Consider the following 27,335-nt stretch of genomic DNA (forward strand, 5'->3'; position numbering starts at 1 on the left):
CCTCCCCCGCGCCGCCGCCGCTCCCGCGCGCCCCCTGCTGGCGGGAGGCCGCGGGTGCAGCCCCGGGGGGGGCCCGGCCTGGGCTCGGCCAGCGCGGGCTTCCCATTGGCCCTCCGCGCGCGCTTTGGGGATCGGCGCCTCTGATTGGTGCCGGCTGGGAAGCGCTTTGCTGATGATTGGCTGGTTGCCTGTGGCCCCGCCCCCCCGCCCCTTTGCCCCCAGCGGGCCGGAGAGCGCCTCAGGGCGCTCCGTGCGGGCGGTGCCTTGTGGGCGGGTGTGCAGACAGCAAGCCGAACGAGCCCGCGTCGGCCGGGGGCGCCGCTCCGGGCAGCGGGGCGCTGCGGCCCTTTAAGGTTCCTGTTGACTCTCCCGGAAGCCGCCTCACATGGGCAGCGCGCTGGCGGGAGCCGTCCCGCCCAGTGACGTAACGCAGCTGGCGGAGGGGGCGGGGCCCTGAGCGGGGGCGGAGCTCTGGGCGCTGAGGGCTGGCCGGGGCTGAGCTCAGCTGTGAGGGGCGTTTGTGAGTCCCGGGACATCGAATTCCTTGTGTTGGAACTCACGAAATACGTGTATGAAAACGCTTTTGCCCGATAACAGCCCCTCAGCGAGCAGGCGGCAGAAGGGACGCTGTGCTGTCATTCCCTTCTCAGCGGCAGGTGCGGGCGGGGACACCTTCCCTGGGACCCCCAATAACCACCTTCCCTGGTCGGGCAGCGTGTCCCACACACCGTGCCCACGGAACGGCCGCTTTGCAGCTCCCTGCAGTGCTCTCCCAAATGAGAGGGGTCGGATTTCCCGTTCTCTGGCAGTGGACGCAGTTGGTGTTCTGATAATGAACATGGTGAAGGGTCTGGAGGAAAAGCCCCGCAGGAAGCGGCTGAGGGCACCCGGTTTGTCCAGCCGGGAACAGATTGAGGTCAGCCCTCACCGTGGTCTGCACCTCCCTCACGAGGGGCAGGGACCGAGCTCTGCTCTGTGGAGACCAGTGACAGCACTCGAGAAAGCGGCACGAAGCTGTGCCAGGGGAGGTTTAGGTTGGATATTAGGAAAAAGTTCTTCCCCCAGAGGGTGGTCGGGCACTGAACGGGCTCCCCAGGGCACTGGTCACACACCAAGCCTGACAGAGCTCAGGAAGTGTTAGGACAATGCTCTCAGGCACATGGGGGGATTTTGGGGTGTCCGGTGCAGGGCTAAGAGATGGACTCAATGATGCTTGTGGGTCCCTTCCAAATTAGGCTATTCTATGATTCCATTTCCTTTTTTCCAGCAGCATTAGTGATGACAATGTCAGTAGTGCAGCTGACCAGTCTTATACATATGTCCCAGAAATACTGTGGTAACTGGTGTGGCCTGTGTGGTAGGACTGCAGAGAGAAAAGCTTTGGAGGTTTTAACAAGTATATTATACAGATTAAAATACCACTAATCATGACTGGAAGGAATGCAGCCAAATCGTAGTTCATCAGCTGAAGTTATGCTGATGGAAAGTTCCTTGACCTGGTGTGGCATGAAACATTAATTATTAAACATATTAATACATTAATGTATTAAACACTGTTCTAGCCTAATTAGTGTGGAGAGACTGTAAATATAAATTGTTGAAACTCTGCCTTGAGGCTTTTCCCAGCTCCAAAGAGTGAACTACCTCCCACTGATCTCAGCCAGGTCGATTCTAGAGACTAAGCGTGACAAGTCAATCGTAGCAGTCGGATGTTAAATAGTTAATGCTAAAGTCGACAGAACGGCATTTAAAAGATCCACAGGACTCAGTGTAAAATTGGGCCTTTGCTCACTGCAGGATCTAAAGGGACATGAGAGAAACAGAGTAAAAAAGATCAGGCATGGAAGAACAGTTTCATCCGCAGATCATAAACCATCAAATACACCATAAAAATGGGAGAAAGGCTTATCCAATTCCAAATTACAGTTGTTTGAACACTAAGCAGCTTAAGAAAGCAAGCAGTATGATCATTCTCATCCAGAACAGCAAACCACTACTGAGGAAAAATCTTTTGGCTGGTAGTAGCACAATGTTAATCCTTTTGATTTATAGGTATTTGATTTATAGGTATTACATAAATCATGTTGCTGATTTTCCTAAGCCTGCTGTTTGGATTGGCTGCATCCCATTCACCTGGAGAGGATGGCCTGTTGGGAGCTCTGCTGATGGGCTGACTGCTTAGGGAATGCTTCAGATGTAATACAGACTGCAAATGTGAGCCTGAAAGTCGCATCAGGTAAAGTTAAATTACTAAAATGTCTATACAAATACCCTGCCCATCAAACTCTCAGAAAACAAAGTAAATTTTGTGTTAGAATTAGGAAGTTGTTGAGCAAACTCCTGACTTCTTTTTTTTACATCCTTATAAAATCTTGAATAAGCTTATGAAGCCAAACAAGCATAGGGACTTGTCTTGAACTCTAAACAAATTTTTGGAGAGGAAACAAAACCTCACTGATCAAGAGAATTATATAGCTGTGAATGATAGTTCCAGATGAACAGAAGACAAGGTTTTTTCAGTTTTTTCTTCATCTGCAGCATCTGAAATCCTTATCATGCAACACTTGCTGACATGAGGATTAAAGTTCACTGGAATTTCTGACGTGAATAAGTTATTTATGTGTGGACATAATTCCAGGAATGTACTCCCTTCAAAACTGTTTTGGTTTTGCTGATGGGTTTTTTTTGAGTGCGTGTGTGGGTTTTTTTTTTTTCATTTGAATCAAGTTCTTGATCTTTCCCAGACCCAGAATTCTATAATGCACATATGGATGAAGACAATGCTCTTTTTCCTTAAACAGTGGTTATGGAATGTAACTACATATGGAATATATGGTTATTCCAACTCTGCATATATTTAGGAAAGGGAAAAAAATCTCCTTGAATAATTAAAACAGGAAATTTCAGAAAATGTTTGGGTTTGGTTTTGGTTTTTTTTTTAACTTCTGTAAAAACAGTCAGTTTTGGTCAGACATGAATTTATGTTTTCACTGCTACCCAAGGAAATAGTTCATAACAAGGAATGTACACATGAGTTCTATAAATACTTCACCAAGACAGAGCTTTATACAAAACTGGAGTGTGAAATAGAGAACTCCTTTGGTGAAAGCAAAAGGAGTATGGATCTGAATTAACAAAACAGTTGAGCCATGTTAGATCTTTAAGAGAAGAGAAACCTGCAAAACTAAACTGAACTAAGTCAGATTATGAACAATTCCCTTCCAAAGGCAATTGACTTAACCAAAATACTGCTGTTTATTTTGAAGAATCATATGTAGATTGAATATATCTTAATGTAAGAATTTCTAAAAGTCAATTTGGTGGGGTTTTCTTGTTGTTTTTCAGGGGGGGCCCACACTATTATTGTTCAATTTGCTGCCACTACCTGACACCCTTATTTTGCTGAGGATCCCCAGAGGTGAGGGAGCATTGCTCTGGCCAGAACAGGAAGCTCTGTGGCACATTTTTGTAGCTGGGGAGTGTATGGAGGAGGATTCCCACCGAAGGTATGGCCAATATTAGGTTTTGTTTCTGCTTTTTTCATGGTAGGGGTGGATTGTTAATATCTCTATGATAAAACATCGAGTATTGCATACAAGTTATGCTCCCTGTGGTGTTTTATTTGTTCTGTCATGTGCATACCATGCTGTTGAAAACCCTGACCCGCTGCAGCACTGAAACAGCAACAGCTTTTCCTTTTCAAATGCTGATGAAATTGTACATTGTAATTTCCAGCACTTTCTAGTCAAATTATGGGCTTGAGCCTTGAAAATAGGATGATTTTTTTTTTTAACAGTAACTACATCAATCTGTATTTTTTTTTTGAAAGCCACGTAAGAACAGAACATCCTATAATGGACAACACTTATCGTTATATAAATAAAGAGGGGGTTGGTGGGGGTTTTTTTGACTTTTTTTTGTTTATTCTTTCTTAAACATCTATATATTGTAATTTAGTTACCCTCAGACTTAAGCTAAACAGCATAACAATATCTTCCTGCAACACAAGTGGCACGTTGCAAAGCTGTGTTTGTGACTTGTCACTCCAACAACCGTGTTTTATTTACAGTTCATTTGCTTTTTGCATGCAATTCTTGATTCATGCTAGAGCTGAGAGAGTGACAGTGGCGGAGGGGCAGCAGTGTTTGAGAACAGCCAGGGCCAAGTTAAACTGTAACTTTTATGGTATGAGCCCCATGTTACCTCTGAACCTTTCCCAGGTTTCCTTGGGAAACTACTGAGCGTTTTTAAGGTTAGTTGATGATTTCTTCCTTGTTAAAATTTTGTTGGGAATCATGGAAGCCAGTGAAACACCCGCGGGTCTCTACAACAGAGAATATTCTGTAAGGCCTCCCCATGGATTCTCTCCCAGTGCAAGGGGATTTTCCCCCAGCAGCAGTCACGTTGTAACAGCAGCAGAGGGCCAGAGTCCCCCCGGGGGGAGTCTGACCGGGCCCACAGCGGTGGGAACAACGATTCCTGTGGGCTGGAAGGTGCGAAACTAGAAAGGATTTCTTAAATTAAACAAAAAAAGAAGCCAAGCCATCTCAGTGCAGTGCTGGAGCACACAGAAGCCACGTGGGGCGAGCTGGAATGTGTTCCTGCCAGCCACCACCACGAGCATGAGCTTCGTGCCTCAGGGCAGCCTCGGAGGGGAATCATGAGTAAAACACGCCACAGCGTGACAAAGTCATGGCTGACTGGTCTGATGAGGATGTGAACAGAAAAGTAATCATTTTTCAAATGGGTGAGAGATCTTCTGTTAGCCAGAAGAAGAAAAAAAAGAGAGTGGGCAGCACTTCATTTCATGTCCAGTGAGCTAAGGACACTTTCTGAGGGTGCAGGATCTATCTTGAAAAATGAGATACTGATTTATATATATCAAGATGCTTCAGGGATTCAAGGAAAGTACATCATTAGTTACTAGTTTGTCAACTCTCTTCTTTCTGAGACACTTTTAATTTGTTAATGTTGTATTAGTCTTTACAGTTTCTCTAAAATAAAAATACTAGAACTTTTCCTGTCCTTTAAAAAATAATCTTTTTTTCCTTATTACTTATTGTGGTTAAGAAGGATTAAATGTAGCAATCTATGCTCTATGCTATTGGATTATTTTATTCTATTCCATTTTCTCAGAAGTGCTGTTTTATTTGTATGTAGTAAACAGCCCTTGTAGATTAAGCTCAGGAAAATTACACCCATTTTCTGACCTGTTTGCTAATAGAATATTTACATCACTGTTGTCACCAGCTAACCCATTATCATGAGCTTCAGCTGTTTACATCAGGTCTCAATTTTATCATTTGCTTTTCTGTAACTGTGCCTGCACTGACTAATTTAGCAACTTGAGGTGTGTCTGATGACTTCCTTTGGAAGATAGAGAATGTTACTGCATCCATTGGCAGCATGAATCTCAGGAAGGGTGTTATTCAATGCATAATGGAATATGGGTAAAGTGAATTGATCTCTTTTCTATCACAGGTTATACATCAGGTTTGAAGCTGCCCATAAAGAAGATGGGGGAGGGCAGAACAGTTGGTAATCTAATTCAGTGAAGGAATTGTGCTTTGGCAAATAACACAGCAGAGCAAAGGATTATCTCTCTACATACGGAGTTTCCTGCCAGAATAGCAAAAACCCTTTTTTTTAGCTTTGCCAAGATCTAGAATGTCTCAGTCTCTTAGTCATGTAAAAAGCAACTTAGTGTGACTTTTAGGAGCACGTATTTAGTCCACGTTGGCCAGGAGAGAGCCGGGAGGAAGGTGTGTGCTGTGCCTGTGGATGTGTGCAGGCAGACCCGTCCCAGTGACACCCCTTTGTCAGGCAAACGTTGTGTGGGTGTCAGATACTCAGCACAAAGCACATTGCAGGGGTTTACTTCGGAACAGCTTTGGTCTGAACACACAGGTGAAGGCTGTGGTTGGAGCACACCTTCCTGTCTCCTTCCCCAAAGGAATCCCACGCTCTGAGGCGGCTCTATGAAGTGAACCAGAGCACACTACATGAGGATTTTGAGCCAAAATGAAGTGCTAAATCACACACTTGGTGAGTTGGATTGCTTGTAGCAGGAATGATCTCTCTGAAGCAAGTTTTGCAGAGGACTGCTAAAGTGGCTTACAATCCTCCTGAAGCTGGCAATCAGATTATTCTTTTCGTAGGTGAGCTAAGTAGGTTAAACATCTTCAAAGCCTCTAAACTGTATCTCTCATATCCTGAAAGCTATTAGCACATCAGCTCTGAGTCTGCTTCCCTGCAGTCTTAGGTCAAAGGGGCCAAATGTTAACACCTCTCTGCCTTGCTTCATCATATCCACGTGGCTAAAACAGAAATTCCCCAATCATCATATTGGCTCTTGGGAATTCTCAACTCTCTCCATGTACATTAGGGGCAGCTCAGGCCCTTCACACAGAGAATGGCACTCAGTGAGAGACCAATACCCTAATTCCTGCAAACAGGATAAGCATTTATTCATCAGCTTATCTTAACTGTCATACTTATTCCAAAAGGTCAAGAACTCATCCAAAACTCAGGTTTACAAGCACTAGCAAAAATGGCACAGTATTTTCAAACTGAGTATAAAAATAGACTTAAGGAATTCTTCAGATTCACCTCTGACACATTGCAAGGAGTTGGAGTTTCGAGTCCATTACAGTAGTGTTAACTTTTTGCTTTCTCTCATTCTACTTCGTGTTGCAGAAAATACTGAAAAAAAAAATTATTTTGAATAATGTCTCCTAAAATGTAGTGAAACAAAAGTCATGTTACAAAACTAACAATTTTATACATACATTGGATAACTCTGAATTTAAATAAAACTTTAAATAAGGAGTGGCCAGACTTGACTAGGGTCTTTCAAAGAAAAAACTTTCGACAGAAAAACAAAGGTGAATGAAGTTAACTGATGCATTTGATGTAGCTTACTTCTGTTTTCATATTGCTGAGCATCAAACTGATGAGAGGGTTTTTTTGTTTTCTTTACAATCATTAGTGAAATATAGGATTTAAAATACATCTTTTTCGGAGACCAGGGGAGAAAAGAGTTTTCCCACCCTCCAAAAACACCTACACACTTTTCCAGATAAAATTTCTTTGTAGAATTCACATTTCATTCCTTCCTGGCAAACTTCATTTCAGTTCTTGACTTTTCGTGGGCAACAAAGTGTTTTAAAATACAAAAAGGATAAACAGTATTTTTAATTGTTGTTTGTCAAAAAAGATGGATCAGCATTTTAAGGAAATCATAGAAGTAGAGCAGAAAAACATGAGAATGCTTTTAATGGGGCTCTGAGCAACCTGGTCTAGTGGAAGGTGTCCCTGCCCATGGCAGGGGGCTTGGAACTACATGATCTTTAAGGTTCCTTCCAACCCAAACCATTCCATGCCCCCATGAATGCTGCCATAGATACCCGAAGAGAGTATTTTCTTTAAAGAATTATACATTGGTATATGAGTTCTAACTCTAAAATTATAAAAGTTTTACTCTAAAATAATAAAATTGTAACATTTTAGGGGTTTGACTGATTTATCACTGAAGTTGCTATATAAGGAACACAATCGTTGGGAGTCAGTGATTCCACAGAGAATTATTCTGAAGAAATTAAAATATCTAAAAATAAGGAAAGCACATTTTCTTCTTCCCTGAAAGAGCCGGTATTCCCCAGTAAGCACACTGCTCAAGAATTCTGGGAAGCAAGTGTGAACTGCTGTTAGTACTGCCTAATTTAGTAGTGCTGACATAACTGCAGCTGTGAGCTGCATTGTCAGCATCTGGGTGTACACAAAGCACTCCAACAAACATGGGCAATTCCAGCAGTGATGGGAGTTCCATGACAGTGGCCTAACAGACTAACATGATATCCTTGGTTTCGTGGAGTTCCGGTTCTGAAGGACGGAACAGAATCCAGCAGACCAGGCAGTTTACAGTGGCCATTACAAATAAAGGCACTGATGGAGCAGCAAGACCTTTCACAACAATCTCAGTGCACACAGGTATTGCAGGGAGGATATGGGCACAGGGAGTTATGATTTTAGGAAACAACTGCAATTGCAACAGAATTGCACTGCCATTAATATAGAAGTTGCTACAACAGGCAGAGTCCTGCTGTTTCTCACACTTTGCTCTAATCAGCTTTTCACTCATTTCCTGCTTTTAAAATCGGTTTTATAAATCCATTTTTGTGTTTCTAACACCGTGTGGTTTGTGTTTATGCTGCAGGACTCAAACCAAACCTTGGATGGAGGTTTTGGGGTTTTGACTTGAACACTGTACTCTAAAATGTGGCACCCCACCCATTGGCTGGATACAAAAGGAGGTTTTTAATTGACAGGAGAGTTAACATTCTTCCAAACCTCAGTCTGGAGCCTGTGTAATTATACCGAGGCATTGTTAGAAGCAATTTTAAAAGGAAATGTTGCCTTCCTCCTGAGGTTTTTCTGTATATGTGTAGTTTGGGCATGTCAGCCTTTCTTTAAAACTCCAGCACTGTTGTTGCTGAGAGGATAAGCACAAGCACACTTTATAACACTTTATAGCACAGAAAATGGCAAGCAGCTCATCTCTTCCAAATTCAAATCTCCACCTTGCCACTGACTTTGTATAGAGCTTCCCTGGCTTTTGCATAGAGTTATCCTGGGTCTCATTATTTAAATTTGTAAAATGGAACTTTAAGTTTTTATACTTGTGCAGCTGTTGCACTGATTTTTACATAAAAATGTAGTTTTCTTCTGCAGACTGCTGAATCTCAGATATTAGATAGTTTTATACATTTTTTTGTGTTACTTTTTAGAGATAGTAGGAATGTACTGGTTTAACTGAGGTCAGATCCCAACCTGTAATAAGGATTGTTTACACTTCATTTATGTTTTCTCAAGACTAAACCTTCTCTGGCTGTCAATTGAAACATTTTAAGTATTGAGCTTACTGCCATTTCTTCCTTTTCTCACAGGCTCTCCAAATCATTACCAGTAAAAAAATATTGTAATTAATAACCCACCTTTTTCCTGAGGGGAAAAAATTGTCTTTATTAGTTTTATTTTTACTATAAAAATATGACCTGCTTCAAATGTGCATAGTCCCATCTTACTGTAACTCAACCACTTTTAAATAAATCCTCTCCTAGTTAGGCTGTCCCATCCCCACCTCTGGTTCCTACTGCACTCAATCTTCTTCCAGCCACAGGCCCCTTACAAGATGCTTTTCTGATAACTGAACAGGAAGTTCTTTATCTTCTAAAGTTGTGTGACTCCAGATTTAATTATATGCTTTAAGCTGACAGAAAATATGCCTTGGTCTAAAAGAAATTACTTGGGCTGGTACAAGAGATTTCAGGGCCTATGGCACACAAGGCAGATCAGATGATCTGACATTCAGCTCTTTGAATAAATGACAAGTGACTGAAGAAACCAAAGATAAAGAGATGATGGGCAGAGGTCAAAACAAAGCGATGAAAAGCAAAATTGAAAGACCAAAAAAGACTGAAAGCAGCAGTGTACCAGTCAGCTGTGACACTGGTTTGGAGGGGGACCCTTCTCTAGGGGATTGTGCTGCTCAGGGTTCTCACATAGCTGTCCAAGTCCAGTATTTCAGGTAAAATTAGGACTGCTGCAGCTCCTCCTCTTCCTTCAACTTAGTGTCATAATGGTTACAAAAGGACCCACCTAATTCCAGTCCTTCCAGTCGTGCAGTAATCAGCTAATTATGCAGATTACAGAAAACTGAACGGGGGGTGCAATACATGTGCCATGGTAGAAAATGTTTCTTTCCTGACATGAAAGAAGTGATCCTTTGGTGCTTGTATTATCTGGATCTTGCTTTCTGTCCCAGGGAAGATGCATTCCCTTCCCTAGGACCAGGAATGAAGTCTTACAGAGAATTAACTCCTTTATGTTGCTTTACGTTTTAATTCTACTTTATTGCATGCACATGGAAAACATGCTTGCACACATCCATAGACAAACTATTTGTTGCTTCAACAAAACAAAGTAAATGAAAAAGACTCCTTGATGGGAATTGAAGAAAATGGATGTTCAGCAGCATCTCAGCACAAAATTATCCTTGAATGTCCATGGATTTGGAAGAGTGATAGACAGTATTGACTGTTGTTTTTTTTAATACAAACTACACAGGGAGTTTTTTGGTGGCTGTCAGAAAGAACAAATCTAAACAAAAATTCAATATAGTATTTTACAGAATAAAAATTAGGCTTGCTTATGTAATTAAGTTGGGGTATGCCTCCCCCTGACCCTCCATTCTAAATAAGCCTTGAACACAAGCAAAGATTATCTGTTGCTGGCAAATCCTTCCTAGGGATTACATGGTGCATAAACGAATAAGGGTTTATCTTTTCTTCTTTCTGAGAGAGGAAGTAACTAGAGCAACATTGAAACATTAATGTGGCATTAAAGAATTCCAAACAGAATTAGGAAATTAAGTTGTTGGGATTCTCACAGCACTATCAAATCAACATTAAGGTTGAGCATTCAGATCCTACATGCAGATCACATATAAAATTCAGAATACTCTGTGTATGTAGTACTGTTTTGCTCTGTGAAGTAAAAATGTCAAGTATGCACAAGCTGTTTATTTTAGAATATAATCTGAATACGTTCAGCATAAAATTTTGTATGCAGCACCATATTACTCCTATTTTTGGGGTACTATAGTCACAAAACAAACCTAGACAAAATATTTACCATTCAACATAATTTAGATGAAAATACTTACGGTAAAGTAACTGAGACACAATTAGAATGTGCTGATTTACACCATAAAAAGGTAAAACTATATTTAGTACCTACCATCTGAAAGACTTCCCAGATCACTGTAAAATGGCTGTTTGGGAAGATGTCTATTGAATTCTGCAGATTTTGAAAGGCAAATCAGTGAAAGCTGTAACTGAGATTTCAAACTAGAAAGCTTCCAAAGGAGGAGGCAGAGAAATGAACTACTCTGTTACCTTTTGACTGCTAGTTCTGAGGTCACCTATGACTGGATGCTGTGTATATTTTAGGAATTGAAATCCATTTAGCAAGATTCACACCTCTAACAGTGGAAAACTATTCTTTTTAAAGCTTTACTAGGATTGGTTCCTTGTCCCTCTTTTCCTGTCAGTCTTGCACATCCTGATGCCAGTTAGCAAGGCCTGTTACACACAGGAGAGCAAACTGCCTCACTCTGTACAGGAAAAGCAGAGAGAACAAGGTGCCAGCCCTGCTGATACAAACAGGGTAGTTCCACGGCATTTGGTCTCTGATGGCATCTCACATGCAATTAAAACTTTCTCTCCTTTGCATGTAGGAACAGTGGTCTTCACACATGTTATTTTAAAGAATACAGCTCCACATGTTTAGGATGATATGAAATGTATTAGTTATAGGACCTGTAGAGTTCTTCTAGATGGGTCTCTGTGAAATACAGTAAATACAGTATCACCATTAGGAATTTGTTTTATTTTAAACCAAGGAAGCAGTTTAGGTGTAGGGATCAGGTCATGGAGTCACAGAATGGGTCAGGTTGGAGGGGACCACAGTGGGTCATCTGGTCCCACCTCCCTGTTCCTGCAGGGTCATCCCAGAGCACATGGCACAGGACTGTGTCCAGATGGTTCTGGAATATCTGCAGTGAGGGAGACTCCACACCCTCTCTGGGCACCAGTGCTCGGGCACCCAAAGGTCATTTTCCTGGTATCAAAATAAAACCAAGAAGAAAGACCAAGCCAAACCCATTGGTGGGCTAGTTTTCAATCTGTACCACGGAAATCATGCAACATTTCTATATGTCTTTGAAGATCCAGTGAACTCTGCAAGAGTTAAGTATTACCATCTTCCTTGAGCACTGTCACACGTGCAAGGTACTGGGACTTCAACTCAGCAGCTTCCTTCAGACTCAACTGTTTTCTTAGCTTTCTGTGACAGTGAGTCTACAACTCTTCTGCTCCCAAGTGTCCTGAATGTGTCTTCTCTTGTCCATAACTGATCATTTTTAAGGAAATATAAAACCTACAGAATCATAAAATCTTTCATAGTTTTAGGAAAAAGTATTCTTAAGCCAGTAATTGATACTGCAAGGAAGCATAAGCTTAAATCTTTATAATTACAGGTTATATAAATCGTTCTAAATTGTTTATATTGTATAGTACCCATGGCATTTGTTGCCTTCCAAATGCAGTGGAAAATAGGCCTACACAGAAAACATAATAATACGTTTGTCATGACGGCCCAGATTTGAGAAGGCATTTAAACTCTTACCTTCTCTTGAGATGAGAGTCCTCACTTCTCACTGGAAATCAAAACAAAAGCAAAGAATAAAAGTAGGAGACCATCCCACAGAGATCTGAAGATGAGATAATTCAGCGCCTATTTGACAGGTGACACGTACTCGGTTCTTCAGCACTATTGAGCACCCTTTTGATCCCACATGTCTTAAGATACCAGTTTTCCTCTATTCACTTCTTTCCTACTCATAAATTCTCTAGTTAATCCCAGTGTTCCCCACCCCTCAGTACATCCAGGGATTTTTTGACTCTCATCAGTACATTCAGTAACTTCCCAGTTCCCAAAGCTGTCTGGAGGCATTTAAGGTGTTTAAAAACAGAGGGCTCTTGTGTGGATTAGCCTGGAACAGACGAGTCCTACATTCTACTGACCCTTCCTCTGATGGACACATAACTTAGGGGGTTTAAACTGCAAAGTGTCCAGCTGCCATAAAACTCTTCACAGCTGAGGAAGCCTCAAGAACAGAACGGTCCTGACAGAAAGGTGTTATACAAGCAGACCAAGAGGGTGTTCACTGTTGACAGGGTGAAGAACAAAACAATTAAGAGGTGAACAAATAAACAGGTAAGAAAAATCTGCATTTTAAAGACAAACATTTAAAGACAATGAAGAGCCAGCAGACTGGCCATAGTAAAAGGGAAAGTTACACAATATCATAATGTGTACATTTCTGTCTCTTCCCTCTTAAGTGGAATATAGTCTGCACAATCCCTATAAATCCATGGTCTATTTTCACCCTGAATACTGCATACAATTCTGCAGCTTCCCCCCAGTCTCAGTAAAAACAGGACTGGAAGAAGAGTCAGAAATGGTCAACAAGGACAAAGGCATAGAAATGGGATTTCATAACAGTGAGTTAAAATGGTAGAAAGTAGTTCTTTATGAAAAGGGCACTGCTTCTGTTTGTGTCAAAGCTGCCTAGGTAATAAAAGCAGGTGAAGTTTCGAGTCTCTTTGAATTCAGTACAGATGATTTCCCCTGTGCATTTGCATATTTGAGTTGGTGATAAGTGGAAAACATAATTATCATTCAATTTGTTATTGCACTAGAACAGGCCTACTGCCTTCCCTGCCTGCAGGCCATGGTTTCACGAAAACCTTTAGGAAAAAAGGAAGTGGTATTGGAGTCTCTTGCCCTGGCAGGGTGGAACTGCTGATTTGAAGGTATCTGCTATCATATCACAGTGTCATAGCATCATGTAGGTGGCAAAGGGACTTCTGCAAGTCTGCAGTCCAGCTTTGTCCTTGTGGCAGGTCCTGTTACAGCAGGTTGCTTTGGGCCATGTTCAGCTGAGTTATGTACCTCTAAGGATGGAGTTCCCACAGCCTCTGTGGGTAAGCTGGTTCAGTATTTGACCCTCCTTGGTTAAAACAAACAAACAGAATCGTTTCCCATACTGAATTGTTGTAAGTTGTGCTCAATGCCTCTTGTGCATCTCTGGGAAGAATCTGGCTCCATCTTTTCTATACCCTTCCATTAGGAAGTAGTAGACTGCAGTATGACCTCCCCTCACCATCTTCTTTAATCCTGAGCAAATCCAGCTCTTGAATCTTGTCTGTCATGAACTGCAGCCCCCTGGCAGTCTGGTGGCCTTCACTAGCCTGGCTTTAGTGCACCAGTGGCTTTCTTAAAATAAGACACAGACCTCTAGATGAAGTGTCACCAGTGTCAGATGGAGGGGAAGAATCACTTCCCTGCAAGCCCACCGGTGACACTCAGCCCAGTTTGCAGCTGGACAGATTTGCTCCAAGAGCACACTGTTGACTTATATTCAACTTGACCCCCAGCTCTTTTTCTACAAAGCTGCTTTCTATCCAGTCTGTTCCCAAGCTGTCCCACCGTGAGGGGTTATGCCAACCCAGCTGCCTGGCTTTGCATTTGCCTTTACTGAAGTTCATGAGGTCCCCAACAGCCCATTTTTCCAGTCTGACTGGGTCCCTCTGAGTAGGAGTCCTGCCCTCCAGAGTATCAGCCACTCCCCCCAATTTGTATCACCCACAAATGTGCTGAGAGGTCACTCTATCCCATCACCCTGGTCATTAGATCAGCCATTTCAAGAATCCAAGTTGATGTAACTTATATAAAGCAAGCAAGTCAAACATCCTTCCAGAGAGATGCTTTGCACTTCAAAATTTGTTTTACCAAATGCACACATTGCAAGTTATACTAGAGGCTGGTATAGCCCTAAAGTGGGATTTTGTTCTGTGTGCTAGGAATGGATTTGAGATAATACCATGTACATTGCAAAATACTATAAAATGGCTTAGCAGAATGGTTTCTAATCTTCCATATGGAGCTTTACAATTCTCATGCATTTTGGAACAACATTCCCAGCAATACGAGTGAAGGGAACATTGGTAAACAAGCATTGGTTGTGAAAAGGAACTAAGAGAAGATGGAAGGACATGAAAGAGAGAAAACCCAGCCAAACCTCCAAAAATGGGATCAAAGACCCTGAATGTTTCCAAACAAATACTCAAATAAGGAAGGCTGTTTGTTTTGTTTGGTTTGTTTTTTTTTAATGAAGATAACAGTGATAAAGAAGGTGACTGTGTACTACTTGGACACTGAGTATCTGGAGGAACATACACTTGTAAAGGATATATTCCAGGCTGAACCTTGTGTCCCAGTCCAGTGTTTAAGAAGATGTGGAATAACTCAGGGACATTTATGCAGTATATCAGAACACCAGGGTCCTGTTTCCCAGCTCTGCTACAGCCATCATAAAGCAACTTGAGCAAATCACCCTGCCTCCATTCCCACCTCTAACAATGAGAAAATAATTTATTTTGCTGTTCTTTATTAGTTCATTAATTCAGTGGGACAGCAAAAACATCATATAGCTTAATTGCCACATGCTTAATGCCGTAGGATCCTAATTTTGTAGGACTTTGCTCAGACACCTATAGATCCAAGTACTTCTATACTCATCATAATCATCATCACTACAGATGGTCACAACAAGAGTATATATAAATATGACAAAGACAGGTGCCATGCTTTTTCATTTCTTGAGAAAAATGACTGTTCCTACTAAATAAAAAATTTTAATGGACCCACCATTACTACAAAAATACAGCTTTGCATCTGTTTAGTCAGCAGTAAATCTACTGTTACACTGCTCTCAAAATCACCTTCACCTGCTCATGGGGCAGTGGGTAACTTGCACTTACATTAACTGTATTTTAGGCCATTCCAGCACTTTCCATAAACATATTAACATTTTGGAGTAATATACTCTGTCATCTTCCTGCATGTACATAATCACAGACACTGAGAAACGAGGCTTTTGCAACTAATTTAACAAGTTTGCCAATAACAGTGTTGTGCTGTGAGAATGTTCCTCAGTAGAACTACGTGCCTCAATTACATTAATCTGTTCCTCAGATTTAAAAACAACTTAATTGAAGCAATCATGAGGCACATGCAACCTTGTTCAGGAAAGTATATTTGAAAAGCAAATGCTTCTGCCCACCCCTGCACAGCTCCAGCTGACAGAAAGAAAGAATTCATCAGTAAGAAGGAAAATGCCATTTGTCACATATGACTTAGGCCAGTTTTCAAGTGCTTCAAATGGAAAAAAAAGGAACACTACAAAACGAAATATAACAGGTTTTCACTGCCACATAAGTTTTTAATAAAAAATTTAAAGGGAATTCAATCTAATTAAAAAAATATGATTCTACTGTTGTAATCCATATGAACTTCCAATCTGTTACTAGTATCTTTTCTTAGCCATACGCCATGGCAACGAGCTGGACATCCTAGCTCCTCAGTAAAAGTATTTCCTTCTATCAGATTTCCCCCCTACCCCCCATTTCACTAGATGTTCTCCTTTGAACTTTTCCTACAACTCATAGGAAACAGAACTCCTGACTTGCATTCCTTACTTCATCACTTTATGTAGTTACTGTCACTTCACATCTCTGTGTACTTCCTGATAGAAGCAGCTGTAGTCTGAACATTTCAGTCTCACTTGATTTTTCAATGGGTTTAAGGATACTTTCTTCAGAGAGAAATGTATCAGCTGCACTAACATATTGCATCAGTCTCCCGAAGAACAAACATGAAATGTAATTCATCTTGCTCCCTTGGATACTGTTTTCATTGTCATATCCAATGGTATGCTGGATGGGACAGTGTTCAACTGGAAGTTTCATTAAACAGCTCTTGAAGACCATTAAAACGTTCTAATAGGTGTGACTTATTGACCGGAAGAGCCGGTAAACAAATGCAGAAGTGACAGTCGAGCCCAGAGTAACAGTAATTAGCGCTGTGACTCCATGAGTAATAGGGAAATTGCCCTGACCCAGTTGGTGGCAGGAGCAACAAAAATCTGGAAAAAAAAAACAAAAAAAGAAACATCCCAAATAGATGGGTTTTCTACCAAGATTTCTCAGGGTCACGGACAAAACCTGTGGTTGCCACACATCCCATTTCACAAGTGCTCCAGTTCACTCTGCTGGGAGACAGGGTGGTAGCTCCGCTCCGTTGGCCAGACGCAGGCACAGGGAGAGAAGGACGGGCTGGCAGCGTGTCCCAGCTGCCTGGCACGGATCCACAGGGCCTCAGAGGCACACAGGGAGCCTCCAGCAACCTCCATCCCTCTGCAGAACACCAGCACTCGGTGGAAAGCCTGCAGCTTCTGCTGTGACAAGTTCATCCCGTCCCCCCCGTGCCTCTCCAGGCACCGCTCACGGCTGTCCCGGCTGACGGGCCACGCCTGCTGCTCTGCACGCAGTTGCACAAAGGCCTATCAAGTGTACAATGGCATATCAATATCCTGCCTATCAGTATCCCGCCTGCTTCCACATTTATCCCACGCTGCCCTGACTCCAGTGCCAACACAAACACCTCACAGAGCGTGGATTAATGAGAGCGTGACAAAAACAAATCTGATCTGTCTGTGCATGCTTTCTGTCTGTTGGAATCGTAACACAGATGACTTTCTACCTCTCCAAATTAAAGAGGAACGATACAATGCAGAAATCACAGCATTTTAATGCAAAAGTAGAATTATCCTTCAGTATGCACACTAAAAAAGGGTTTATTTCTTTGATAAAAGTACTATTCACTACAAAAAACCCCCAAACTACCAGCTGGTCTCCAACAGTAAGATAATATGACCAAGAGCAAGTTCTTGGTAAGTTCCATAAGTTCATTTTATCTCTTTCCATATCCTATCAGTGTAAGCCTTGGTGAGATCCAGTGGGGATAATATCCTGGAATATAATAATGCAAAAAAACCCCAACAATGAACAGCACAAAACAAAACACACACAGGCACACAAAATCAATACTTCAAATTCTGGGGCTCCTGACTGCTTGAACAATTGACAGGAAATGCACTGGTTTCAGTGCAATAATGCAAGGTCTGAAGAAACACTTGGGAAGTATGAGCAAGAAAAAAAACCATATAAAAGCAAGTTGTATTGTCTGTGTGTTGAGAAGGGCAGTGAAACTGTAATATGTAGGTTTTACAAAATAATACAAGAGTTGGAAAGGGAGAGGAAAATATACGCACATATTATACAACGTACAAAAAATACTCACTTTGAGTCTCTGTTTTGGTTGAGGTACAATTAAAAAGTTGTTTTGATCAAGCTACAAATATCCATAACCAGTTTAGGAGCTGGTTGTTCTGTGGTCCCCCAAGAAAAGGAGGAATCAAGAGATGAAGTCTGGCAGATGCAGACTCCAGATAGAGCGCATGACTTCGGCACTGGGTGTAATTAACCACCAGAATAACTTGCAACACAGTCTGCTGCCACCCTAACTCTCCAGATCTGGATTAAATTACCAAGGAAGTGCTGTAATTCAAAAAGAAAACATAGCTACCAAAGCAGGAGGGTCCTGGAGGAGCGGAGTCCCCTCCTCAGAGACTCCAGGGCTCCTTCCCGCTGTGCCCGCACCGCGCTCCGCTGCCGAGTGACAGGTCCCATCTCTCCCCGGCTCTTCCAGCGGCAGCTCCTCCCTTCTGGCCAGATGGACAGCACGGCTTGGTCTGGGGCTCGGGTTCGGGGGGACCTGGCTCGGGGCAGAAAGCAGCCTTTTATAGCCGGCCCGCCGCCGCTCCGCTCACACCTCCACGCTCCGCTGCCGAGCGCGCCGCCGGACCCGCACCCCGCAGCCCGCACCCCGCAGCCCGCAGCCCATGGCACCGCTGCCCCCGCTCCTGCTGCTGCTCCTGCTGCTGCCCGCGGCCCGTGAGTACAGCCGGGCACGGTCCTGACCGCCGGGGAAGCGGCCCCGTCCCGCCGCTCCCGTGCCCGGGCGCTGCGCACCGGAGGGAGGGGGCTCGGCCGCGCCGGGGGGCAGGTGGGAGAAGGGGCAGAGGAAGGAGCTCTGGGAGAAGCGATCACGGGACGTGCCTGTCTTCCCACGCCGGAGAGCACAGTCCCCGTGACAGGTGTCCCCGCGCTCGGGCACGGCTGGGTGGAACTCGCCCAAAGGGAGAGCCCGACGTGCTCACAGCGGCGGCTGCAGCTGCACCGCGGCTCCGGGCTGGGGGTCTCACAGCGCTGCCCAAAGTTCCTCAGCGATGCGCAGCTGTGCCGACGAAGGTCGGGGTTTGAAACCAGACTGCAGCTCGCACGTGCAGGAACAATCTACAAAGCCAGTACCTTCACCCCTGCTCCTCTCCGGGTACTGGAGCGAGCTATCGCAGAGCACTCGAGCTCCAGAGCCGTCCAGGGGCAGGAACTGTGAGAACTGAGATTGCCTACAAAACCCTGAGTTCTCCTGAAAAAATGAGTCAGTCTTTATAAATAAGTTATGATGAGAGAACGTAATTAAAGGACCCCTGCCTCATACCTGAGCACAGCCAATTACTCACTTTGCAAATATTTAATTAATTTTTTTGTCTCATATGTCCTATTTATTAAGCAGTATTAAAGACCAGTTGTAGTAATTTACAGCCCATTTCCTCATAGGTTTTCTGAGGAGTTCATCAGTACAGTATCTTAATGTACTTATTTCGTTCCCATAGTGACATGGTAGAACCCAATTTTAACTGCTTAAAATTATGTGGAACTACTCAAAGCCTGGCTCTCAACTGAGTATTGCAGCAGCTTGGTACTCCAACCCCAGGACACTCAGCAGGCAGGGAGCAAACTATTAGTAAACATCAACAGGCATCGTTTTAAAGTGATTAAATTAACCTCGTGCCGAACCTTTGTGACAGCTGGAAGGACAAAATCCACTTTTCCAGAATAGCATTCTGCTGCCTCAATTAAGAGATTCTCTTTTGTCTTCTTGCACTTCCTTTTTTACACATTCCTACACACCTAGGAAATTCACCACACCAGGTCGTGCAAATGACAGGATGCTAAGGACAAGGGCCCCAGTTCAGTCCTAGAGCAGATTCTGGGCACGGAATGAAGCGGGGTCTGGGGGAAGGCAGTGGCACGATTACAGCCCACAAGGTAAGGTGCTTGCATAATGGGGCTAACTTAAGGCCCCACCAAGCTCCCTGCCCCAATTCTACTTCCTGACCTCAGCACGGCCCCATGAGTCCTCCAGCATTTTGATCACCCTCCAGACTTTATCCTTTGCATGGCACAGACCTCAGCAAGAGCAGTAAGAAAAGCCATGGAACCGCTGCTGTGCCAGCTCAGGGCGCTCATTGCAGCGAGCCTGGCTGTGCTCCGAGGGCGCTGAGTCAGGACTGCAGTCACCCACTCCGTGGGCAGTGGGCAGGATGGGAAATGCAATTCATGTTTCCCAATGCTTGGGCCACAGGAGCAAAACAGGCAAATTTATCCTTTCGAAAAATTCCCATGTGACCACAGTTTGTGGAGATAGCATGGGAGCAGTCTGGGCAATAAAGTGAGGTGAAAAAAGGTCACCCCTGATGGCTTATGAAACCAGAGGTAAAAATCCAAGCAAACACCCAGAAGTTTCTGTAAGGCATACATCTCTCTTGGAGATCATCAGAAACTCTGCTGATTCCCAAGTTTCTAGTTCTGAACTTCTAGAGCACTATGACTGCACAGGGAAAATATCCCTACAGGAAATCTTACACATATTTAACATGAAAAAATGTTTCTGTAGTCTTAGTCTTTGAAAGCATGGCTTAAAAAATTTTTTAAAACCCACAAAACATCATAGACTGCATTAGATGCTAATGATTAATGTAGTTATGTATCATAATTGTGCATCTCAATAAAAATATGACTGTGCATCTGCAAAATTAATTATTATGTTTGCATTGAACCCATTGCAAAGAGTAAAATGTTATAGGGAATACAACCTTTCACAAAAAATTAATGTGTTTCTAATTTTTTTCCCTTTTCCTTTATTCACAAAGATAATCTGTTTATAATCAAATGGATGCTTCTGCTACCCAGAGCTGAAAGATGCCAGTAAACACACAGATAATATTCTGGAACAGGAGCCATGACACAACAGATACTATTCACTATCTTAGCAAGGAAGTTTAGTGCCAATGGAGCAGTTTTGAAATGAAACTGCAATCGAGGACAGAGCAAGGAAGCTTTTCTTAGCTCCTCAAGATGTGATGGCTTTCAATCAATGGCCAGAGCTGCACGTGCAAGTTTAAGCACCTTTATTTCAACATCCCTTCTCTCCCTGGATCACACGTCCACAAAACAGGAGGGAAAGAGCTCTGGGAGTGGTCCCCAGCCAGGAAAGCACCAACTGCTGCCTCAGGAAGCCTTGCTGTTCTTTCTAAAAGGGTTTTTTACCATTCTCATACACAAACCAATTGTATTTCTTAATGAGGAGATCTCATGAAGTGTTTAAATTCCATTGTTTTCAAGAAATTACAAGTGCAGGAGGTCACGAGCATCCCACACGTTTCAAGTTACTCAAAGGTGCTGGGAACAGTATTTTTTCTGGCACATTTTCCATTAACTGATTATAGTTAATCATATAATCTATTATAATAGATTACTCTATTAGTCTATTATAATAGATTATGTGATTATACAGATTATATAAAAACTGCATAATCATCATAGTTATTTTGTAGGAAAATAAATATCAAAGCCTTCAACGACAAAGTCTAAATATTTTTTCTGCTGTCTGTCTCCCTCACAAGGTATTATCAGTTATGAATTCTTAATGTCTTTTGCAATCCGTATCCAGCACTGGGAGTTTAGTTTTATAAACTGTTCTCCTCATATCAAAATAAATAATTAGTTTAATTACTAAGAAACTGTAATCAGAAACCTCCCACTAATTTGTTTTGTACTCATTCAGCTTCTTAAAATGTGCTATAAATAGCTTGGAGCCAGCACTGCAAGGAGATGCTGCCCATTACCATTAAGGGTAGCTCAACCTGCAGGAGGACAGGAAGCCCCCAAAATTGTCACCCAGTGTCTCAACATTGTTCTGCTGCTCAGGATCTATTGCTTTAGTACTGACATGGGACAGTTAAAATACAGTTCCTAAATACAGTTTGTTTTGGGGAAATACTGGTGAGAATCCCTTAAACAACAAAAAAAACCCCAAACAAAATGACACAGAAAAAAATATCCCAACCCCACCTTTCTAATTTCCCTGGAAATGACTCCAAGCACCCACTCATTTCCCTGCTCTACATCCACCACACCATCCCCACCAGTTATTTGTCTGCTTTGTCTAAAACTCAGGAAAACCAGAACCCTATCATAGAGGACATATGTGTTCCAACGTAAAGCTTACATTCTACAAAATAACAATTTGGGCAAAACTGTATGTTATAATAAGGAGTAAACACTGCAACCCTTTGGGCAGCCAGTCCTAAAAATCTGGGCCACAGAACAGATGCTGCCCTTACCAGTTTTAAGACTGGAGATGACTGAAGTCTGTCTCTGTTTGCTGCCTCCATGGGAGGAAATCCCTGCAGCTGTTCTGAATGGACTGGGGCCAACGGGACGGGGTCAAGCAGTGTGACCCCAGAGCGTCAAAACCCAAAACTGTGTTACTTTCAAGGATTGTCATTTATCATCAGCGCTTAAATATTTTATATTTGCACGTTTGATTCAATAAAAACCCAGGTTTTTCTCCCCAGTTTATGAAGGTGCTTTCGGGGAAGCCCGTTCCAGACAGCGGCGGGGAATCCTGGAACTGGCCGGGGCCATTCGCTGCACCACGGGCCGCTCGCCCTTCGCGTACCTGCGCTACGGCTGCTACTGCGGGCTGGGAGGGAGAGGATGGCCCAAGGACAGGGTGGACTGGTGAGAGGAACTGCTGAGCTGGGTAGCCAAGTGCAGAGGAAAAGGACTAAAATATAAATCAGGCCTATTTAACAGCAGCGGGGGACTGAGTTTAAACACTGTTTCTGTGGATCTATACGAGCCCTGACTGCCTTTAACCCCAGCTTCCCCCGCGTTGCTGTTGGATTCACAGTACAGCTGAGCTGCTTTGCCGGTGCTGTTCAACCAAGAGCTGAATAACTGAAGTCTTGTGGGACAAGGTTAAAGCTCAAACATTCAAAAAAAATCTATAAAAGTAAAAATTAAAAAGGCAATTGAAAAATCTTGTGATTTTACTACCATGTCCCCTTTTATTAGCATTCAAAACAATACATAAAAATTATGCAAAACCCAACCTGTTGAAAAATAAAAATAATCCTGAAACCCCAACTTTTCTATTTAGTACTAAACCTCAGCATATTGACTATCATCAATTTAATTTGTAATTGAACATTAACTGACAAGATTATTTGCTGGTTTTTTCTGGGCTTTTTTGCTTTTTTTTAAAGTTTCTATGCATGACCTGGAGTTATTGATCTACTTCCTGGGCATGTGCTGTTCAACTGTTGCATTCCACGGGATCTTTACACAGCAATTTGTGTGGAATTACCAAGTAATTACTTAATAAGCATGGGAAAAAGCAGTAACTGCAAAGTGAGAGCTCACAGCATTAACTTTTCCTATTGCAGACACAAATTCCTCAGGCAACCTAAACACCACGTGCCTACTGTAATATGGTTTTAGGCTACCAGGAAAAAACAGAATGAATGAATGAATGCAGAGTGCACAGTTTGTGGATACACCCACCAAGTCAAAAAAGAAAGGGTGTCATTAGTTTGCAGCAAAACCTTACAAGCTCCCTAAGTTCAGGTCCTTGTTACCTCCCCTACTTGCTCTTCTGGGCTTCCAGTGACTCCACACCAGACTCTGCCCCAGCACATTTTAATGTTTTAAGCATTAAAATGTGTCATTAATGCTCACCTGTACTGCTCAGTTTCACAATGTCGTAGAAAGCCTATGACTTTATTGTGCCAATTATGACAAGAACAACTTTAAAATCATGATTTAGAGCAATTTTCTGTATTTTCTCACGGTACAGAGCTAACACTTCAGGTAACTGTGCATTCACATATGTTGACTGTTCTATTATTTCCCAGCTGTAGTAACATGCTGATAAAACCCACTGACTGTGTGACCATAAATCACCAGTTCTGTTCCTCTCAGGTGCTGCTTTAACCACGACTGCTGCTATGGCAAGGCAGAACAAGCAGGTTGTCAGCCAAAGACTGAGAGTTACCACTGGGAATGCAAAGACAATTCTGCTGTGTGTGGTGAGTGAGCACTTGGGGGTTTTTGGTGTTGGGTTTTGGGGGGGGTGTGTTGGTTTGGGTACTTTTTTATTTTTACTGCTACTGATTATCTCATTGACTTCATAGAATAAAGGCATTTTCTCAATTATCTGTAAAATTCTGACTTTACCATCCTTCCTTTTGTGACCTTTTTGCCAGGATGCACTGTGCCTCCAGAAAGCACAGCTATGCCACCCAACTGAATGCACTTTCTTATTCTCAATCCCCACCTTCTGACACACATAAGAAAACAAAATTCTGATCTACAAGCTCCTATTACCCTTTCAGAAAACATAGCCCAAAACCTCCTCCTTTTTCTCAGCACTGATGTTTGTTGAGGTCAGTTACTCTGCATGTAATTTTATGCTTCTACCCAGACTGCAAATTAGCTGGAGAAACCCTGACATGAACTTGTTCAAAGCAAGTCTGTTTCTGACTGCCATGGTTTAAAGGCCATTCGCAGGGAACACAAACCCCTCGAATTTCAGAACTCCATTTAGAATTTGCCTGACCTGAAAACAAATGAAAGTTTTGACATTCATTCCTTTCCTCCTTTACATTCAGCCTTTACTTTGCCCAAGTGTCTACCCCATGCAGAATCTCTCCTTGCTCATTTCTTTCTCTGCATCAGATGCACGAAGCCTCTTGTCTCTCAAAGTAATTAACCTGTCATGTTACAGTCCATCTATACTTGCCTGTAAAAATTCTGCTTCTGTCCCAGTCCAGAAGCTGATAATATTTTAAAATACTGGCCAAGACAGTAGGTGTGTTGTCAAGGAACAAAGATGGAACAAAGTCCCTGTCATACCACAAAGACAAACTTTAGAGCAACTACAGGAGAAGGAATAGTTCTCAGTTAATGTATTTTGGCTTTTTTATCCTATCATGTTTTCATGCTACTTATGCTATTGAGTAGCCCTTAGGGTAGGGAGTTGCAGCATCAACACAGATACATGAACACTTGCAGTTCACAGCAGAAACTGAGTTCATACAGAAAACTGAACACTTGTTCTGCTCCTGGACAAATCTCAAGCAGAGATCTGGCTAAGCTTTTAAAATGTTAAATACTCAGACAAAATGTAATCAAGGATTCCTCAGTTTACAGACAGTTGCAGAGAGAAAAAAACACACATTTCTGCCTTGGCACACTAAACCCAAAATACATTGCTGTGGAAGAAAATGTTCATGCCAAGAAGAAACTCTCAGGCCAAGAAATCTGTTAAGTTGCAACACTACAATTACAAAACAAATATGACAAAACGTGGATTTTGTCACACTTAAACACACTTTACCTAACTTCTTACTGAATGCCTTGATAAAAAAAGAGGTGAGCAATTTAAGCTGGACATGGAACATTTTTGCATCCTGTGTATATATTTCTGGTGCTTTAGTAGATGAGAGGATATGTGTGGAAACTATCTTCCCAACCTCAAGCTTAACTAGAGCAGGAGGGCAAGCAGGGAAGGCCACACACCACTTTCTAAAGAGGAATCAGAGTGGTTTCATTAAAGAACATGAAGAAGAATATTTAAGTCTTTATCTGACTATTGTATTTTTACCTGCCAAGATCAGTGATCACTGATTGATCCACGGATCAGTTGTTGCTAAACCAAACCATTCTGTGTTGGCATTCCATTTGGTGTGTTTTATTACTTCAGACTAACATCAAACTTACTGTGTTTTCTTTCAGATTCACTAGAAGACAAATGCCAAAAAATGGCCTGTGAATGTGACCGGGAAGCTGCCAAATGTTTTTCTAAAGCTCCGTATCACAGAAAATACCTTTTGTGGCCAGACTTTATGTGTGGTGAGATCCAGCCTTTGTGTAGGTATTAGACATCAAACATCAGTCTTCATGAAAACTCTGTATGTATTTAAATCTGACTTTTTTGTGTCACAGCAGTGACAACAAATGATGTTGCCCTTTGTTGATGCTCCTTCTTGCCACCTCAGCCTCTCTACCCAAGAATGGCCAAATTAAACATGTACCCTCTTATTTACCTTGTGCAGTGCCCTTTTATTGACTAAATAGGAATCTGAGTTTATCAGATAAGACCTGACAATATTAATTTTGTTTATATTGAGATTCACAGATTTTTCAGATTTATCTTAACATCTGTTAACTTTGAATTGACTGGAAAAAATGCACTAAGTGACAGTGTCAGCACAAAGAACCCTCTCAACTACATTAAACACTTACAATAAAAGCCTAATTTAACTGTTGCTAATTAACTAATTTAACATTCATCTTAAGCAATCCTACCTGTATTAAAGAAGGCCTAATTAATTCTATTTTTCTAGTACTCACTTTTTAAATACAGTTTTCTGAAAAAGCTGCTCATTTGACATGGCTCAAGCTCCTTACTCTGTGTACACCTTGAACTTCCTGTAAGCACAGGGAGAAGTTCTGCCCTTAAAACTTTAGAGCCACCTTTAAAAGTCAAATGCAAACCATCACCAAAACAGACACATGACAATGCAGCAGTTGTTGGGACCAACTTCCTTTTCCACAAGTGTTTGATCTTGGACAGCAAGAGTTTACCAAGTTCAGAAGTGTATACACCTCATCAGGATGTAAAGATGGTTCTAACTGGGGTCACTTCATAGATTTTTTTAACTTTTTAGAAAGAGAAATCAGTACCATGAATTGCTGAATAATACACTTTTTTCATAACTGCTAATTTTAACAGTTATATAGAACCAGGAGTGTTTCATGTCTACTTTCACCCACCTCAACTCACTCAGAGACACGGGGCTACAGAACAGTCTGCACAAGGCATAACTAATGACAAGTACTTCAATATAAAAAACTCAAACCCAAACAAAATAACCCACTCCTATAATAGTGACGATTTCAAAAGAGATCTTTAATATTTCAAAATATTCACAGGCAAATTTAAAGTTCATACCAATGATACAAATGAAAAAACCCAAACAACAAACCAATGTAGAATGCAAAAAAAATATGACTTTTTCTTCAGTCAAAAAACCATACATTAACAAATGTCAATCCTGTTTACACAAAATAACTTTCCAGTCAATATTTGCTCACGGTTGTAGACACACATTGTATTGCAGTAAGATGTAATTACAGTGTTAGGTCACTTTTCCAAAATAATAATTTTTGAGAGATAACCCTGAATTTAAGAATTAGCAACAGAATTCAAGAGGAAAGCATTAAAGGAGCTATTGATGAAGTGTAACTGACCTGAATAAAAGGTTTTCTATGGCAATCACCACATTTTCCAAAAGATGAGAAAACTCAAGTCTTTGCCCTCAAGAGCAGGAATTTTAGAGCAAACTCTGCTGTGAGACTGTGCAGAGACAGTCACAGCCTTACATGTAAAGAAGAAGGAAATAACTGATGTACTTCCAATATCAGGCCTATCCAGGAAGGGCATTCCTTTGGCAAACTTAAGTTGAGGAACACATCACTGAGATGAAGTGCTACATTTCAAAAGAAAGAAATCACTATAGCAGCTCCTAAGACTTTAAGGCAGGCTGGAAAATATAC

At 42.1% G+C, this 27,335-nt stretch overlaps 1 protein-coding gene and 1 long non-coding RNA gene across 3 annotated transcripts; both read left to right on the forward strand.

Moving 5' to 3' along the window:
• The first annotated feature begins 474 nt into the window (after window positions 1-474).
• LOC108494458 lies at window positions 475-4,945 on the forward strand. 2 transcript variants are annotated; one of them, XR_001873850.1, is made up of 4 exons: window positions 475-656; window positions 2,102-2,236; window positions 3,346-3,506; window positions 4,070-4,945. It is a non-coding gene; the product is annotated as an uncharacterized LOC108494458 (long non-coding RNA). The 2 variants fall into 2 exon arrangements; XR_001873849.1 differs by having other exon boundaries at window positions 3,346-4,945.
• Window positions 4,946-18,230: 13,285 nt separating this feature from the next.
• On the forward strand, window positions 18,231-26,311 carry PLA2G10 (phospholipase A2 group X). Its single transcript, XM_017809070.1, has 4 exons — window positions 18,231-18,479; window positions 22,289-22,454; window positions 23,697-23,803; window positions 25,512-26,311. The coding sequence occupies exons 1-4, from the start codon at window positions 18,428-18,430 to the stop codon at window positions 25,655-25,657; spliced, it is 471 nt and encodes a 156-aa protein (XP_017664559.1). The 5' UTR covers window positions 18,231-18,427; the 3' UTR covers window positions 25,658-26,311.
• Window positions 26,312-27,335: the final 1,024 nt, after the last annotated feature.

Source organism: Lepidothrix coronata, unplaced genomic scaffold (assembly GCF_001604755.1).
Source record: "Lepidothrix coronata isolate B3197 unplaced genomic scaffold, Lepidothrix_coronata-1.0 Scaffold24, whole genome shotgun sequence".
Taxonomy (NCBI): Eukaryota; Metazoa; Chordata; class Aves; order Passeriformes; family Pipridae; genus Lepidothrix; species Lepidothrix coronata.

Bases quoted from the DNA above. Each gene is read 5' to 3' on its own strand.
- PLA2G10 (XM_017809070.1), top strand. From the start codon at position 18,428: ATGGCACCGCTGCCCCCGCTCCTGCTGCTGCTCCTGCTGCTGCCCGCG. The intron at 18,480-22,288 runs GTGAGTACAGCC...TTTTCTCCCCAG, and splicing joins CCTGCTGCTGCCCGCGGCCC to TTTATGAAGGTGCTTTCGGG. The intron at 22,455-23,696 runs GTGAGAGGAACT...TGTTCCTCTCAG, and splicing joins CCCAAGGACAGGGTGGACTG to GTGCTGCTTTAACCACGACT.